The 16,108-nt window shown below is 41.1% G+C and overlaps 1 protein-coding gene across 1 annotated transcript in view; it reads left to right on the forward strand.

The window, feature by feature from the left end:
• LOC132769185 (aldehyde oxidase 4-like) overlaps positions 1-16,108 on the forward strand; it is a 58,140-nt gene that overhangs the window by 26,037 nt on the left and 15,995 nt on the right. Inside the window, exons 18-23 of the mRNA XM_067470598.1 lie at positions 1,961-2,057; positions 2,724-2,848; positions 8,262-8,395; positions 9,376-9,463; positions 10,685-10,771; positions 13,380-13,571. Of these exons, the coding sequence (XP_067326699.1) occupies positions 1,961-2,057; positions 2,724-2,848; positions 8,262-8,395; positions 9,376-9,463; positions 10,685-10,771; positions 13,380-13,571 (723 nt within the window). The remainder of the gene's footprint in view (positions 1-1,960; positions 2,058-2,723; positions 2,849-8,261; positions 8,396-9,375; positions 9,464-10,684; positions 10,772-13,379; positions 13,572-16,108) is intronic.

Here is a 16,108-nt window from a genome sequence, read left to right on the forward strand (position 1 = left end):
AACAAGTCATAAGTCTACAGTAAAACAGTAAAAAGCAAGAAAAACTACTGCTCCTAATACTGACCTCCCTCACTTGGAGAAAGGAAACCAGTACATACAGTTATTACTGCTAAAATGTGTTGATTTTGTTGGACCAGCAGGTTCATCAATAAGTTTATGTCTTCAGGATCACTTGCTTCAGGCTAGCCCCACCTTAAGATTAATTTACTGTATATACTCAAGTATAAGCCTAGTTTTTCAACCCTTGTTTTAGTCTGAAAAAGTCTCCCTCGACTTATACTCGAGTCAAAGTTATTTATTATTTTACTCTGTCATTGTTGTTGTTGTTGTTACATTTATTATTTTACTCTATTATTATAGTTATCATTTTACTTTATTATTATTACATTTATTATTTTATTTTATAAGTGTTATCATTAAATTTATTATTTTATTCTATGATTGTTATTATCACATTTATTATTTTATTCTATTATTATTATTCCATTTAATATTTTACTGTCTTTATTATTATTGGAAGGATACGTAAGCACATTTACATTGAAGAAGGTTAGGGCAGTCTTATCTTAAATTACAATTCTATATAAATATTCAAAAACAACCTACTGATGCCTCAATTAATGTAATTTTATTGGTATCTATTTTCATTTTGAAATGAAAAAGTAGCTTCTGAATTTCTCACCCTCGGCTTATACTTGAGTCAATCCGTTTTCCCAGTTTTTGTGGTAAAATTAAGTGACTTGGCTTATATTCGGGTCGGCTTATACTCGAGTATATACAGTAATCTAAGACCTCATCAGATGGAGGTCCAGAAGTCAGAGGACAATGGGGAAAACTGTGGGGCAGCACCCAGCTTCATCCCCTTACCATGGTTGGTCATGAGCTTCCATCCCATGACATTTCCCAGCTGTCCTTGGCTTCTTCCTGTGCTGCCCCCAGCTTCTTCAATGAGGATACGGGTAGTCACCCATATTCTCAGTGTTCCCACTTAGTGAGCTGCCAGCATGCTACCAGGACTGAGCCCAATGGAGCCCCCCCCCCCCTCCCCCAGAGTAGCTCTGCATCATATGATGGTCTCTGATAGACTCCGTCCTGGCAGCATGCTAGTAGAGTGCTAGGATAGGAAAAAACACCCATCTGATGAGGTCATTAGAGAATAATGCTATCAACACACAATTTGGTGTCCCAGATGTTGGCGCATTTTCTGTGTGCCTGCTGATACATTTCCCAGAAATTGCACTGATTTTCCCTTGTCAGCTCTAGTTTTTGAGATACAGAACATATGCCATATACGAATCTTCATCTACTTGCCCATAGAAAATCATGATAGCTGATAAGCTGGATGGTCTATCCAAAGCAGTTTTATAAATCAGTACCCCCAAATAACCCCAGGAACTGGCCTAAAAACCAAGACACCAAGTTTTGACTTGCTATTTGGTTTTGTGTATAATCATTTGAAATCAGAGAATGCAAAAGTTACATCATCGCACAAGCAAGCTAGCTGCCATATTAACTCATAGCCTGTAGGAGTTTCATTTCAACAAAGTAACTTTATATACTTATAGAATTTGGCATTCAGTGCACAGGAAAAGAGCATATTGTCCAGTTCAGGTTAGGCAATCAGCTTGGTGAAGACATAATGGGAAAGCATATCAACATACTGCAAAGATCATAGCAGTTTTTTAGGTACTATTCCATTATACCAGTGGAGGCCACAAAGTGGTGCTAGAGAGAAAAGGTTAGTGTATTTTACGAAGGGAGGGGGGTTGAAGGAAGAAAACCATTTTCCCCATTTTTGATGGTTATTCCCCCTCACCACAGCCCTCCTCATAAAGGGTGGGGGAATAACAGGAAAACAGGAGGAAAACCCCATGAAATGGATGATCCTTTTCTCCCTAGCTCCTCCTTGTGGCCTCCACCTGGAACAGTACCACATTTTATATATGTTCCTCTTTTATAGGAGGCAATAGAGCATAATTCATTCCTGACAGAAGAAAAGAAAATAGAAAAAGGAAATGTCGAAGAAGCCTTTGAGACAGTTGACAAAATCCTGGAAGGTAAGTCACTACCAATCCTGAATGCAATCCTACTGCAAGGTGTATTCATGAAATGGTACACATGTCACTGAAATGTATCACTGAAGAGTTTCTTTTTACAAACCAGAAAAATTCCCTTAGATGAAAACCATAGCATTGGATATTGTTGTACCTCAGATAAAAAAAAAAAACCCTTGCTATATAAATCTTTCCTTTCTCTGAAGAAGTGTTTATTGCTGAATTTGGATTGTTTTTAGATGTCTAAAATATAATTTCCTATAGTTTCCTGCCCTCGGTGACACAGTGGGTTAAATCACTGAGCTGCTGAACTTGCTGGCCAAAAGGTTGGCGGTTCAACTCCGGGGAACGGAATGAGCACCCACTGTTAGCCCCAGCTTCCGTCAACCTAGCAGTTCAAAAACCTGCAAATATGAGTAGATCAATGGGTATTGCTCTGGCTCTGGTGGGAAAGTAACTGAACTTCATGCAGTCATGCCGGCCACATGACCTTGGACCTACAGACAACACCAGCTCTTCAATTTGGAAATGAAATGAGCACCACAGAGTCAGACACGACAAGACTTAATGTCAAGGGGAAACCTTTACCTTTATATTTAGTTTATGTTCATGTAACTATCAAGGCATAGATAAAATAAATCCAGTATTACAATGTGCATTTTTAAACAGGTGAAATTCATGTTGGGAGTCAAGAACATTTTTACCTGGAAACAAATAGTGTATTTGTCATTCCAAGAAAAGAGGATAAGGAGATGGATCTTTATGTTTCTACACAGGATTCTTCAAGTGCACAGGTAAGGTGACCCAAAACTTTGGCCCTCAATATGGAAAAGATGTGCCATGGTTTCAGCCAGGAATCAAATAACTTTTTTGAAAGTGTTGCAGCTGGATGTTGCCAAAATGATTCAAACAATGACAAGATTAATCATGACCAGTTGCTGTAAAAGCAGTTATAAAACATGAAGGTTTGAAAAATCAAAACATAATATCAGATGTTCAATTTACATACAATAGAGTCTCACTTATAATAATAAATAATAAACTTTATTTATACCCCGCCACCATCTCCCCCAACGGGGACTTGGGGCGGCTAACATGAGGCCAAGCCCAAACAACAAATTACAATAAAATAAAATACAAATTACAATAAAATAAACAACATTGCAGTAAAGTACAAAACATATAAATACAATAAACAACATACACAAAACATAAAAAGCAGTAAACCAAACATAATGACAGTGAGTGGGCCTCATGTACATAAAATGATTTAAAAACTCAGGGTGAGATAAAGAAGCAGAATTATTTGTAAAGGGCCAGCAGAACGTTGGATAAGTGAAAATGTTGGATAATAAGAAGGGATTAAGGAGAAGCCTATTAGACATCAAATTACATTATAATTTTTACGAATTATACACCAAAACATGTTTTACAACAAACAGACAGAAAAAGTAGTTCAATACACAATAACGTTATGTAATAATTACTGTATTTACAAATTTAGCACCAAAACAGACAAGGATTCTTTCTGTCTCCTACCCTGGACATTATTCCGGGTGGGAAGCAGGCTGCGTTGGATAATATAGAAGGTTGGATGAGCGAAGATTGGATAATCAAGACTCTACTATAGTAGTATTACAATTATTAGAGTCCAAGAATGGTAGACCATTAAGGATGAAATAGTCAAAGACATCGTCTCCATCATTTATCTGATGAAAGGGACTAGTGTCCACCTTTCTGGTACTATGATTCTACTTTACACAGTTCTAGGACCTCCTCACACTTGCCACCAAAACTGCTACAAATTGCCGTGAATCATGACAATTGCAGTGGCACCCACCTAGGGGAGTGTGGGGACCATGCCCCACCCTGTCCCAGCTTCCCCCATCTCATCACATTGGCAGGAAGTGTCAGGCAGTGGCTCGACCTGTGGATCTCTATAGAAAGATGGAATGCCTCCCCTCTTTCACCACTGACTATTTTTTGGTGGCAGCGATGGGTGTTTAGCAGTTTTGCCATGGAGCCGCCCAGAAAGAACTTCCCCAGAGTGTGATGGGAGTCAGCAGGCTCCATGACAAAACTGCTAAACACCTGTCGCTATTATCAAAAACAAGCCTGTGTGAAGAAGCCTAGTGATACGATCCCACAGTTGCACCCAAGGCCTGGAGCATCTCTTCACCCAGCACCACACCAGAGGCGAATAGTCCAATAATAAAGAGTGTATTGAATAAAGAATAATAAAAGGGGGAAAGAGTTATATCCAAAAGTAGCAGTCAATATATAACCAGCAATATACAAAAGCAGTCCATGTTCAGTAAAAGTCTTTAAGAAATCCCAGGAAACCTTACAGGAACTAGAAATCCAAGAAAATTCTGAGGTTGAAAATGATGAAAATTGAGTTCCTGAATGTGTCCAGGGAGATTCTGTGGAAAGTCAGGAAGATTTACAGCAGGGAGGTTTCCAGACAGATCAGCATGACCTGGCTGATGTTGTGCATAACAGAGAAAGTGAAGCTGAAGTTTCCAAGGTAAAATTCAGGAACATACGAACAGGAAACTCATCCAGGCAAAACTCTTCCAAGGTGCATAGGCAAAAGCAGGAACATGAAACAAGAATCTTGACATTACAAGAACCAAAGACTTGAAAACTTGACAACATGAACAGAAGACAGTTTCCCCGCGGCAAAGTTGTCTCCTCTGAATTGTTTAGCATCAAACAACTAATTTAAACCTGTCCAGGCTCCCATAAAGTCATATCTGTAACACCTGGATTTTTCAGCCTTATCTTGAAGGCACGGGGAGGCCCTATCTATTTCTCTTGCACTGTTTTCTGAGCTCCAATCTACATTCCCTGGTGACCTCTTCACCCTCCCCATCTTCTCAAGGTCTTTTCTCCAGGGAAACTTCAGCTTCACTTTCTCTGGTATGCACAACATCAGCCAGGTCACGCTTATCTGTCTGGAAATCTCCCTGTTGTAAATCTCCCTGACTTTCCACACCATCTCCCTGGTCACATTCAGGCACCCCATTTTCATCCTCAGAATCATCTGGCTCTTGCTATGCTACAACACCCACTCTGCCATAGCTGCATCCAGAAACACCAAAAGAGCTCACTGACAGAAAACTTAAAGACTAACTGCCTACCACAAATTATCATCTAAAGTAAAATGATGATGTTGGAATTGTGGAGTATGAAAAACTCCAGAAAAATATGGGAATAATGAAAGCTGATGACGATTCAGCTTCCCGTCAGCCTATCTTTGACCTGTTTTGCTTCATTTCTTGTAGGGTAAATTTCTTATAGAAACACATCCTTTCTGTATGTTCATTCACTAGAGTGTGAGACTGAAATTGAGAGAATAATTCCCTCCTCTGCCAGAATCTATATATATAAATTTGTTAGGGGCATCCAACGAGGAAACAAAACTCAAAAAAACCCCAACGAAACTTAACCAAAATTCCCATGCCCATAACACAACCCACAAGGTACAAACATATCTACTCAAAATGAAAAACAACACAACAACACACTCACAAAACGGCAAAACAACAACACTCAAAAATCCCCCAACGAAACTTAACCAAAATCCCTGTGCCCATAACACAACCCACAAGGTACAAACATATCTACTCAAAATGAAAAACAACACAACAACACACTCACAAAATGGCAAAACAACAAAACTCAAAAATCCCCCAACGAAACTTAACCAAAATCCCTGTGCCCATAACACAACCCACAAGATACAAACATATCTACTCAAAATGAAAAACAACACAACAACACACTCACAAAACGGCAAAACAACAACACTCAAAAATCCCCCAACGAAACTTAACCAAAATCCCTGTGCCCATAACACAACCCACAAGGTACAAACATATCTACTCAAAATGAAAAACAACACAACAACACACTCACAAAACGGCAAAACAACAAAACTCAAAAATCCCCCGACGAAACTTAACTAAAATCCCCGTGCCCATAACACAACCCACAAGGTACAAACATATCTACTCAAAATGAAAAACAACACAACAACACACTCATAAAACGGCAAAACAACAAAACTCAAAAATCCCCCGACGAAACTTAACTAAAATCCCCGTGCCCATAACACAACCCACAAGGTACAAACATACCTACTCAAAATGAAAAACAACACAACAACACACTCACAAAACAGCAAAACAACAAAACTCAAAAATCCCCCAACGAAACTTAACTAAAATCCCCGTGCCCATAACACAACCCACAAGGTACAAACATATCTACTCAAAATGAAAAACAACACAACAACACACTCACAAAACGGCAAAAGAACAAAACTCAAAAAAACCCCAACGAAACTTAACCAAAATTCCCATGCCTATAACACAACCCACAAGGTACAAACATATCTACTCAAAATGAAAAACAACACAACACACTCACAAAACGGCAAAACTGAACATGCGCATTGGCGCCCAGCCGCAAGTTCCATCGCGCGCACATGGCCTTCCGGCCAACGTTCCCTCTGCGGAAACCATGCCCACTCCAAGCCCCGCTGCGCCGCTTCCCGCACACACACACACCCTGCCGCACACACACACACGCAACCCCACGCTCCATCACTCCCCCCACCGCCGCACACACACGCAACCCCACTCCCCCCGCCGCCACACACACACACAAAACCCCAGGCTCCATCACTCCCCCCGCCGCCGCACACACACATGCAACCCCACGCTCCATCACTCCCCTGCCCCAATCTTACCTCCTTTTACTTCACGCCACCTCCAAACCCCACCCCGCCCCTTCCCGCCCTGTCAAAATCTAGGAAAGACAGGAAGGAAGGAAAGAAGGAAGAAAGAGAAAGGGAGGTAAAGAAAAAGGGGGAAGGAAAGAAAGTTAGAGGAAGAAGAAAAGGAAAGAAAAGGAAAGATGGAAGGAAAGAAAAGAGAGACAGCAGAAGAGAAAGAAAAAGGGGGAAGGAAGGAAAGAGATAGAGAAAGAAGAGGAGAAGGAAAGATGGGAAGGAAGGAAGGAAGGAAGGAAGGAAGGAAGGAAGGAAGGAAGGAAGGAGGGAGGGAGGGAGGGAGGGAGGGAGGGAAAGAAGGAGAGAAAGAGGGAAGATTGGCCACAGCAACGCGTGGCGGGTAAAGGTTGTTATTTCTATGATTATGATGATGCTATTGTTCCTATGAGACCCTTTTAGGGGGAATGGGAGAGGTGTCAGGTCCCAGAGGCAATGCATTGCATTATTGTTATTGTTATGATGGTGGTGAAATAAAAGGAAGTAAAAAGAGAAAGAAGGAAGCAAACAGGGAGGGAAGAAAGGCAAAGGAAGGAAGGGGGAGGGAATGAAGGAAAGAGAGAAGGATGAAACCAAGTAGTGAAAGAAGGAAAGAAAGAAAGAAAGAGGTAGAGAAGGAAGAAAGGAGAGAAAGGGGGAGGAAAAGGGGGAAGGAATAGGTAGGGACCTCTCTTTCGTAATAGTCCAGATATCTACCTCAACTTTGATAAGTTTTACTATAGGCCACAGCAACGCGTGGCAGGGCACAGCTAGTGTTCGAATAAACCTCTATTTATCACTTGTAACTATGTAACCATCAGCTAATTAAATATCACATTCCAGAAAAGATTCTAATATACAGGAATAATAAACACTTAACATTAGTATCCGTGAACCCCAGGTTGAGAACTACTGCTTTTAAACATATTTTTAGTTTAACTTTCCCATCGTGAAATATTATACTGTAAAATAATTTGAGGTTGCAGTTTCTATTCTGCTGCTGTCTGGCAAAACAGCTGTGAAGTTTGAAGACTTAACCTTGAGAGGTGTTATGTTTGAAGTTGCTGTTATCTTGTATTGAGTTGTGTCACAATATATCTCACAGTTATCATCTGGCATTCCTCCCTTGGTCTGCTGGAGCCACCGTGTTCTCTTTTCCTGAGAGTTTAACACTTAGATTGTTACAAAACTGGATTAATCTTTTATTTGTATTAGCTATTTGGGTGCCTCCTTTTGTGTAGATCATTATTCTCAAAAGGAAGACCCATTTATATTAGTAGCCAGAGTCACAAAGAGCTCTTGTCATTGGTTTCCAATCCCATTTCTTTTAACAGATTCTGCTGCCAAGTCTTGACTTCCATTTTTCTTTTCAAAGAAGATTTTGTGTTTGTAGATATATATATATTTAAAAAGCGTTGAATCCCTTTTTCTAGGTATTGGTAGCTTCAGTGTTAGATGTTCCAGCCAATAGGATCACGTGCCACACAAGACGAGTGGGAGGAGCTTTTGGAGGCAAAGCATTAAAAACTTCATATTTTGCAGCAGCTGCAGCAGTAGCTGCCCATAAGTAAGTGCTGTCCTTCTCTATAGTCTCACTAACCAAAATAAAACAAAGGGTATCAAATTGGCCTGAGAGGCCAAGAGGGATTCTCATTGTATTGTTGAAGGCTTTCATGGCTGGAATCACTGGGTTGTTGTAGGTTTTTCAGGCTATATGGTCATGTTCTAGAAGCATTCTCTCCTGACGTTTCACCTGCATCTGTAGCAAGGATTTTTGCCATAGATGCAGGCGAAACGTCAGGAGAGAATGCTTCTAGAACATGGCCATATAGCCCGAAAAACCTACAACAAGCCAGGATTCTCCTTCATTAGAGAGAGGCCCTTTTTGGTGGTGGCCCCTCGACTCTGGAACTCACTCCCTAAAGACATCAGACAGGCTCCAACTTTGGCAGTCTTCAGGAGAAACTTGAAGATGTGGCTGTTCCAGTGTGCCTTCCCGGAATAATGACCCCATAGCACTTTGTCTTCCAAAGCAATTTACATTTCTTTAGGTCTGCTCGTATGCCCTTCCACAAACACCAGTATCACCTTCTGTTCATGTCCCAGCATTATTTCCAATTTTAACCTAACATTTGGCCTTCCCACTGTTTTTAACTATGTGTTGTTTTATTGATAATGTTGTTTCTTATTGTCTAAGTGTTTTTAAATTGCTTGTATTGTTGTGTTTGGGCTCGGCCTCATGTAAGCCACACCGAGTCCCTTGGGGAGATGGTAGTGGGGTACAAATAAAGTGTTACTGTTATTATTATTATTATTATTATTATTATTATTATTACCAAGATTGGTAAAAGATTCAGTGACCATTTCAGCATGTCTTTGTTGCTGGAATGGGAAGGAGAGCCATTGTGTTCTTCACCTGAGCACTGCTTGGCCCTGTCTCACACACCCTAAGACAGAACATTCATATTTTGTAACTCAAGGATATCCAGTTAGCAGCTACACTTTGTTTTCCCAGCAGCTTATCTTGAAGCCTTTGTTTTGATTTAGAACTGACCGTCCTGTCCGTTTTATCCTGGAGCGAAATGATGACATGCGAATAACTGGAGGTCGGCATCCTCTTCAGGGAAAATACAAAGTAAGTAGTACTTATTCCAACAAGTCCTGGTTTATTTACATCAGTGGTTCCCAACCTTTGGGCCTCCAGGTGTTTTGGATTTCAACTCCCAGAAATCCCATCCAACTTACCAGCTGTTAAGGACTGTGGGAGCTGAAGTCCAAAACACCTGGAGGCCCAAAAGTTGGGAACTACTGAATTATTTGAAAGCCTTCTCTGTGTGGGCCGATGGCAGGCTAGAATTTGCATGTGTCCACGGTTTCTGTTAATAAGCTGTACAAGATCAGTAACAGTCTCCAGTCACTTTTCCAGGATGGGAAACAACTGTCCCCTATCCCCATGTGCTTGTTTTAATGTTTAATGCCCTTCTTACTTTGGCAAAGAGATGCATGTAACACTTTCATCACACTAGAGAAAAAATCCACTTAAATTTTGTTTTCTGCCTCCTGCAGAATTCTGGGGTTTGTTGTTTAGTGAGGCTGTTAAAGGCTCCTCCCTAAACTACAAACCACAGAATTCTGCAGGAGGCAGAAACAGGATTTTAAGTGGATTTTTCTCTCTAGTGTGATGAGGCCATAAGACAGTCTTCTCCCACATATGGCAAGTGTCTGGGTCCATGGAGGGGACTGCCAGAAGAACCAGCACACAAAGAAGCTTCCTGTGAAATTGTCCTGCCAAGAGCTTAACAACCATATGTTTGGTTATCACGATTTGATATAATAGCAAGTAGGCCTGGTCAATCCATGGTTCTAAATGGTTCTAAAGTACTTACAAAACTAAAATTCTGGTGGTGAAAATTTCTGAACTCCATCAAAACTCTCAAAATTTCATTATAAATGGCAGTTCCGAATTGGTTCTAGCATAAAACTCACCAATAATGAAATAATTAAATTTTGAAAGTTTTGTTAGAGTTCTGAAATTTTCACCACCAGAACTTTAGTTTTGTACTTTAGAACCATTTAGAGCCATGGATTGTCCAGGCCTAATAGCGAGTTCCACTTTCCTCCTCTCTCTTTTTATTCTTTTGAAAAGACACAATTTTTGTGATATAGTACACCAAAAGACTCAACTTTGACTATTGTTAAATGCTTTGTAGCAAGCTGATGTTATATGCCGTTGGACAAAGAATGCCACATAAAAGTATTTTTTCATCCAATTGTTAATCTTTTAAAACCTATAATACAGGGAATAGATGAGGATGAAATGACTGTGTCTCATGAAAATGTATTAATATGTTTTCAGGTGGGATTCATGAGTGATGGTAAAATTAAAGCTGCTGATCTGGAGTTCTATATAAATGGTGGCTGTACGGTAGATGATTCTGAATGGGTAAGTGTTTTCCTTGAAAGTGGCATGAAATTGTGTTTTCTTTTAATTTATTTGTTTTCAGTGGTTGATGCTGTAATTATGTACAGCAGAACCCACTGAATAATTTTGACAGGTTTTTGCATTTCTTTAGATGTAATGTGTGTGCAATCCCTTAAATCAGGTTATACCCCAGATGTTATTGGATTTCAACCCCAGCCTAAAACAGACAGAGCAAATGTATACTAATAAGGACATCTTCACACAGGGCTAAATAGCTCTGTTTTGCTGCTTTGGTCCGGAGCCTGGACAGGGACTGCCAAATGTCATCGGACAACGCTTGGTAGGACCCATCCACATTCCTCCCAAAGTCGGCAGGAAGCGTCAGAAGGCACTTCCTCCTTCACCACAAGGAGGAAAGTGTATTTCAGGTAGCTCTGTCAGAGCTACCCGCACTTTCCTCCCCTTTACCCCATGTGATAGGGACAGGGATGGGAGCTAATGCACCCTGTCCCTTCCCCATCATATGATGGTGGAAGGAAGGTGGGTACGCAGGACACCACAAGGCACCCCACGCACCATCCCTTTCACCAGTAACTGTTGGCACAACAGCACGACCCCCCTGGCCATGTGAAGAGGTCCTTGTGATCTGATCGCTGGTCTTCCTACCTCAGCAGTAACTGCATCAGCTGGTAATAGCCCCTGAAGATTTTCAATGTATGTACAGAAGAATTCCTTTGTGGATTAGCATGGTTGCACTGAACCTGCAGGGCTGAGGAAGTGTAGATAAATATATGATATTTTCTTATGCATGGTTGATGGGCTGAGTTGGGCTTGATAGGCCCCATAAATTGGGGAAACATGAATTCAGTATAGCTATTTGTCCTCTTATGGCCGCTTTGAAGCTCCTATATCTTCCCAGATGTTGCTGGATAGTATCTCTCATCACCCCCATGGCTAATTTGACTGACTAGAGCAGCCCCACATTACCTGGAAGTTCCCAATCCCCTCTCTGTAATCAGTGGAATAAGTAAAAGCAAGGGCCAATGCAGACATTAACCTCCAAATGACATCTGATAAGCAACTGATGTGGGCTGGTAGTTTGGAAATGCTCGTGGTTGCCACTCTGTGAAAGAAGGAACATGTCACTTGGAGGGCCTTATGTCTAAGTGGACACACCATTCACATACTTTCCTATTTTGTTTCTGTCTTTTTTTGTTTTGCAGATTCAGTAAGGCACAGAATGATTGAAAAATTACTGTATTTACACAAATTTAATGCTCACCTTTTTTTGGCTAAATGACCTCTCCAAACTTAGGGTTCACATTAGATTTGTGTCATACTTAGTGCTGAGCCAAAGCCAAAGAGGAAGCTCCTATTTGGGGGATGTCATCTCTCATTTAATTGCCATGGCTCAATGTCAGCAATCCTGGGGTTTTTAGTTTGGTGAGGCATCAGCATTCTCTGGCAGAGATTACTCAAGGTCTTGTAAAACTCTGCCTCCAGGATTCCTTAGCATTGAACCAAGGCAGTTAAAGTGGATTCATTCCACAGCATAGATGCACCCCAATATTATCTTTCCCATCGCTGGAAGCTTTGGCGCTCTAACACTTCTGTTTTGAAAGAAGGGATCCTAAGCAGGCAGAATCTGTAATGTCCACCTTTTTTGGCCACTGCACATTCCATTCACCAGCAAATACATTTTTTGGTTTCAGGTTTTGGTAATTGAGGTGCACATTAGATTCTATATGTTTTTATTTGATTGATTTTAATGCTGTTATTTTTGTATGTGTTTTTGGGCTTGTCCCCATGTAAGCTGCCCCAAGTCCCTTTAGGGAGATGGTGGGATATAAAAATAAAGTTGTTGTTGTTGTTGTTGTTGTTGTTGTTGTTGTTGTTGTTGTTATTATTATTATTATTAGACACAAAAACTCAGTATGTCACAGCAAACGAGATCTATATGCTGGATTTCATATCACAAAATCACAAATCGAACACTTCCCAAGCGTCTAGGACTGTGTGATGTATTTTTGAATGATGCATGCAGATCCAAGTAAGGTGGCCTTTTGCAGTTGACAGATCGTGATTTTGTCCATGTGTATTGTTTCTGCCGGCTGAGATCTTTTGGCACAGCACCCAGTGTGCCAATGACCACTGGGACCACCTGTACTGGTTTAAGCCAGAGCCTTTGCAGTTCGATTTTGAGGTCTTGATAGCAACTGAGTTTTTCCTATTGTTTTTCCTCAATGCAGCTGTCACCTGATATGGCAACAACAATAATCCAAACTTTTTTTTCTTTTCCACAATCGTGATGCCTGTTGTATTGTGTTCCAAAATTTTGTCAGTCTGGATTCAAACGTCCCACAGTATTTTTGCGTGTTCATTTTCCACTACCTTTGCACGCTTATAATCCCACCAATTCTTTACTGCTGACAGGTGGTACTTGTGACATAAGTTCGAGTGAATCATTTGGGTCACAGAGTTGTGCCTTTGTTTGTAGTCCATCTGCGATTTTCTTGCAACAGCTGAGGATATGGTCCATGGTTTCATCAGCTTCCTTGCACAGTCTGCATTATTATTATTCGATGGCGCATCAAGTAAATATGGGTAATTGCCTATTCCTGTATTTTAGGTTCTTGACTATGCTTTGCTACAATGTTCTAATGTATATGACATTCAAAACTTCCGATGCCGTGGACGGGCCTGCAAAACTAATCTGTGCTCAAACACGTCCCTTCGAGGAGTTGGATTCGCGCAGGCAGGCCTTTCTGCTGAGACCTGGATAGCGGCTGTGGCAGATTATCTTTACTTGCCACATGATGAGGTAAATACAGGAAGAGCATATATTGGAGGACTCTAATGTTTCATATATAGCTGTCCCTCACCTTGCCAAATCCATGTTTTCTCATTTATATTGCCAAACATTATAAATTGGTAGGTCTGAGAGTCTTGAATGCTCCCCTCCCTATACACCCTTGTCCCCTGGACAGCTTTACTATCCGTTGTTGCCTAACTGGGATTATAAAATGGAAAGGTTTGGAAAGGGGATAATTAGTAAGTAATCAATTATTTCAAGGGATAATGCAAGTGTTCTTAGTATGTCAGTTCTGATGGTCACAGCCTCTTAGACAGAAAATAAAGTCCAAATTACACCAGATGACATGATCCTTTCTAATATTTATAACATACCAAATATCCATGAATCAACTTGTGTGAAATATTTCTTTTCCTTCTTTGATGGGCAAATTTATTGTAACTAGGATGTTTCCCTAGAGCAGCGGTTCCCAAACTTTGGTTCTCCGGGTGTTTTGGACTTCAACTCTTGGAAATTCCAGTTAGGATACCAGCTGTTAGGAATTGCGAAAGATGAAGTCCAAACACCTGGAGGACCAAAACATGGGACCCACTACTCTAGAGAGAGAAACAATTGTCTTCTGTTTTCAATTACTGTACAGTTGCTCCCTCAAGTGCTAAAACCTTGGGTCACAGGTAGTCAATATTTGTCATTGCCACTTGCTACTTCATCACACTAGAGAATGAATCCACTTTAAATTCAGTTTCTGCCTCCTGCAAAATTCTGGGGTTTGTAGTATAGTGAGGCTGTTCAAGGCTCCTCCCTAAACTACAAACCCCAGAATTCTGCAGGAGGCAGAACCCAGGTGTAAAGTGCATTCATTCCCTAGTCAGATGGAGTAATTGGTTTCAACTGAAATTGATTTCGGTTGAACCAAAACCTAACTCTCTCTGAATTGGGGGGCATGCAGGGCCAGTTCATCTCTGGGAGAAGAAGGCTGAGAGGGAGTCAAAAATGTCATTGTGGTGGAAACAAATATTGTTTCTGAAGTGCTGTGTTATCTGTGTAGTAAAAAGTTCTGAAATAGTTAAGGGGGACACTGTGTACATTTACATTATGTCCCACTTTAACTGCCATAGCAACATCCTATGGTGTGCCAATTAAGGGGAGGTGCCTTTGAAATCCTTGGCTGGAGTATGTTCTGCTGGGGACTCTGACCAAACTGCCCATCCCAGGATTCCTTGGAAAACAGCCATGGCAGTTAAAGTTGAATGCAAGCAGAGCCATTCTCATGTCTCAGATTTCTTTCATTGCTGAGTTCATAGGCCAGGCATTAGCACAGCTGGTTAATCACCAACAGCAATAGATCTTATCAATCGAAAGGTTGGCTGTTCGAAGCCTGGGTCAGGGTGAGCACCTGACCTTCAGCCCAGCTTACTGTCCATCTAAGCAGTTCAAAAACAGCTGTGAGCTGTGGGAAGAGGAATTAAGCACCGCTTAAACGAGGAGGTATTTTACAGCACCATAAAGGAAATACCAGAAAATGCCGGCGATCAATGGAAGGAGGAAGTCTGTGATCAAGGGCTCTACATCATTGAGGATGGAGTGACAGCACCCCCTGTGGCCAGAATAGAGCACAACCTCCAGGACACCAAAGTTGGGGGAAATGCCGACATAATACCTCTATCTGTTGTCTGTCCAGTATGTTTAATGGCATTGAATGTTTGCCATTTATGTGTTCTGTGATCCGCCCTGAGTCCCCTTCACAAGCAACTCCTGGTTTAAACATTCTGAGATGCTTTATTTGTACAGGTTTATTTTATGGCAAGATGGCCAAGACGGTTTTAAATTGTGTATTTTAATATTGAGATAAATGTTTATGTATGCGTATATGAATTCTTATCCTGGCATTGAATGTTTGCCGTATATATGCTGTGCTCCGCCCTGAGTCCCCTTTGGGGTGAGAAGGGCGGAAGATAAATATTTTAAATAAATTTAAATAAATAAAAAGAATAATCCTCATTATGAGACAGGATTTCATCATGAGTGGAGGGAAAGTGCATGTGTCACATGCCATATGCCCTCACCTGCAGGTCCTCTAAGGTTTCCTGCTTATGACAACACTGGCAGGGATGGAATAAATTCAGCTGCCAATCATGCCATAACTGTCCTGTTGGGGCACAGTTTTGTATTTTACCCCGGACCAGAAAGTATCCTGATCCACCTTCAACTGATCCTGGCATCGTTCTTCAAGCTGCTTCCCAACATCTTACTGTTTGTGTCCCACCCGCATGTCATGGTGGCATTCCTGTTCATTGTTAATGGGAAGCTCAACCCCTTGGCTCTTGGCTATTCCACATTTATTAAAGGTGGCAGCCAGGTTGCATGGTTCTCTTCTGATTCGAAAACTTCTTGTAATAAATAAATCCCTTTAATAACAACCCAAGTGTGCTGTAATGGTTCCAGACTAGGCCCTGGAAGACCAAGGTTCAGGTCCCTGCTCAGCCTTGATGACCATTAGAGTGCCCAAGAGTAAAGACTGTAAGATGTTCACCTTGGAGGTACAA

This window comes from Anolis sagrei, chromosome 1 (genome assembly GCF_037176765.1).
Source record: "Anolis sagrei isolate rAnoSag1 chromosome 1, rAnoSag1.mat, whole genome shotgun sequence".
Taxonomy (NCBI): domain Eukaryota; kingdom Metazoa; phylum Chordata; class Lepidosauria; order Squamata; family Dactyloidae; genus Anolis; species Anolis sagrei.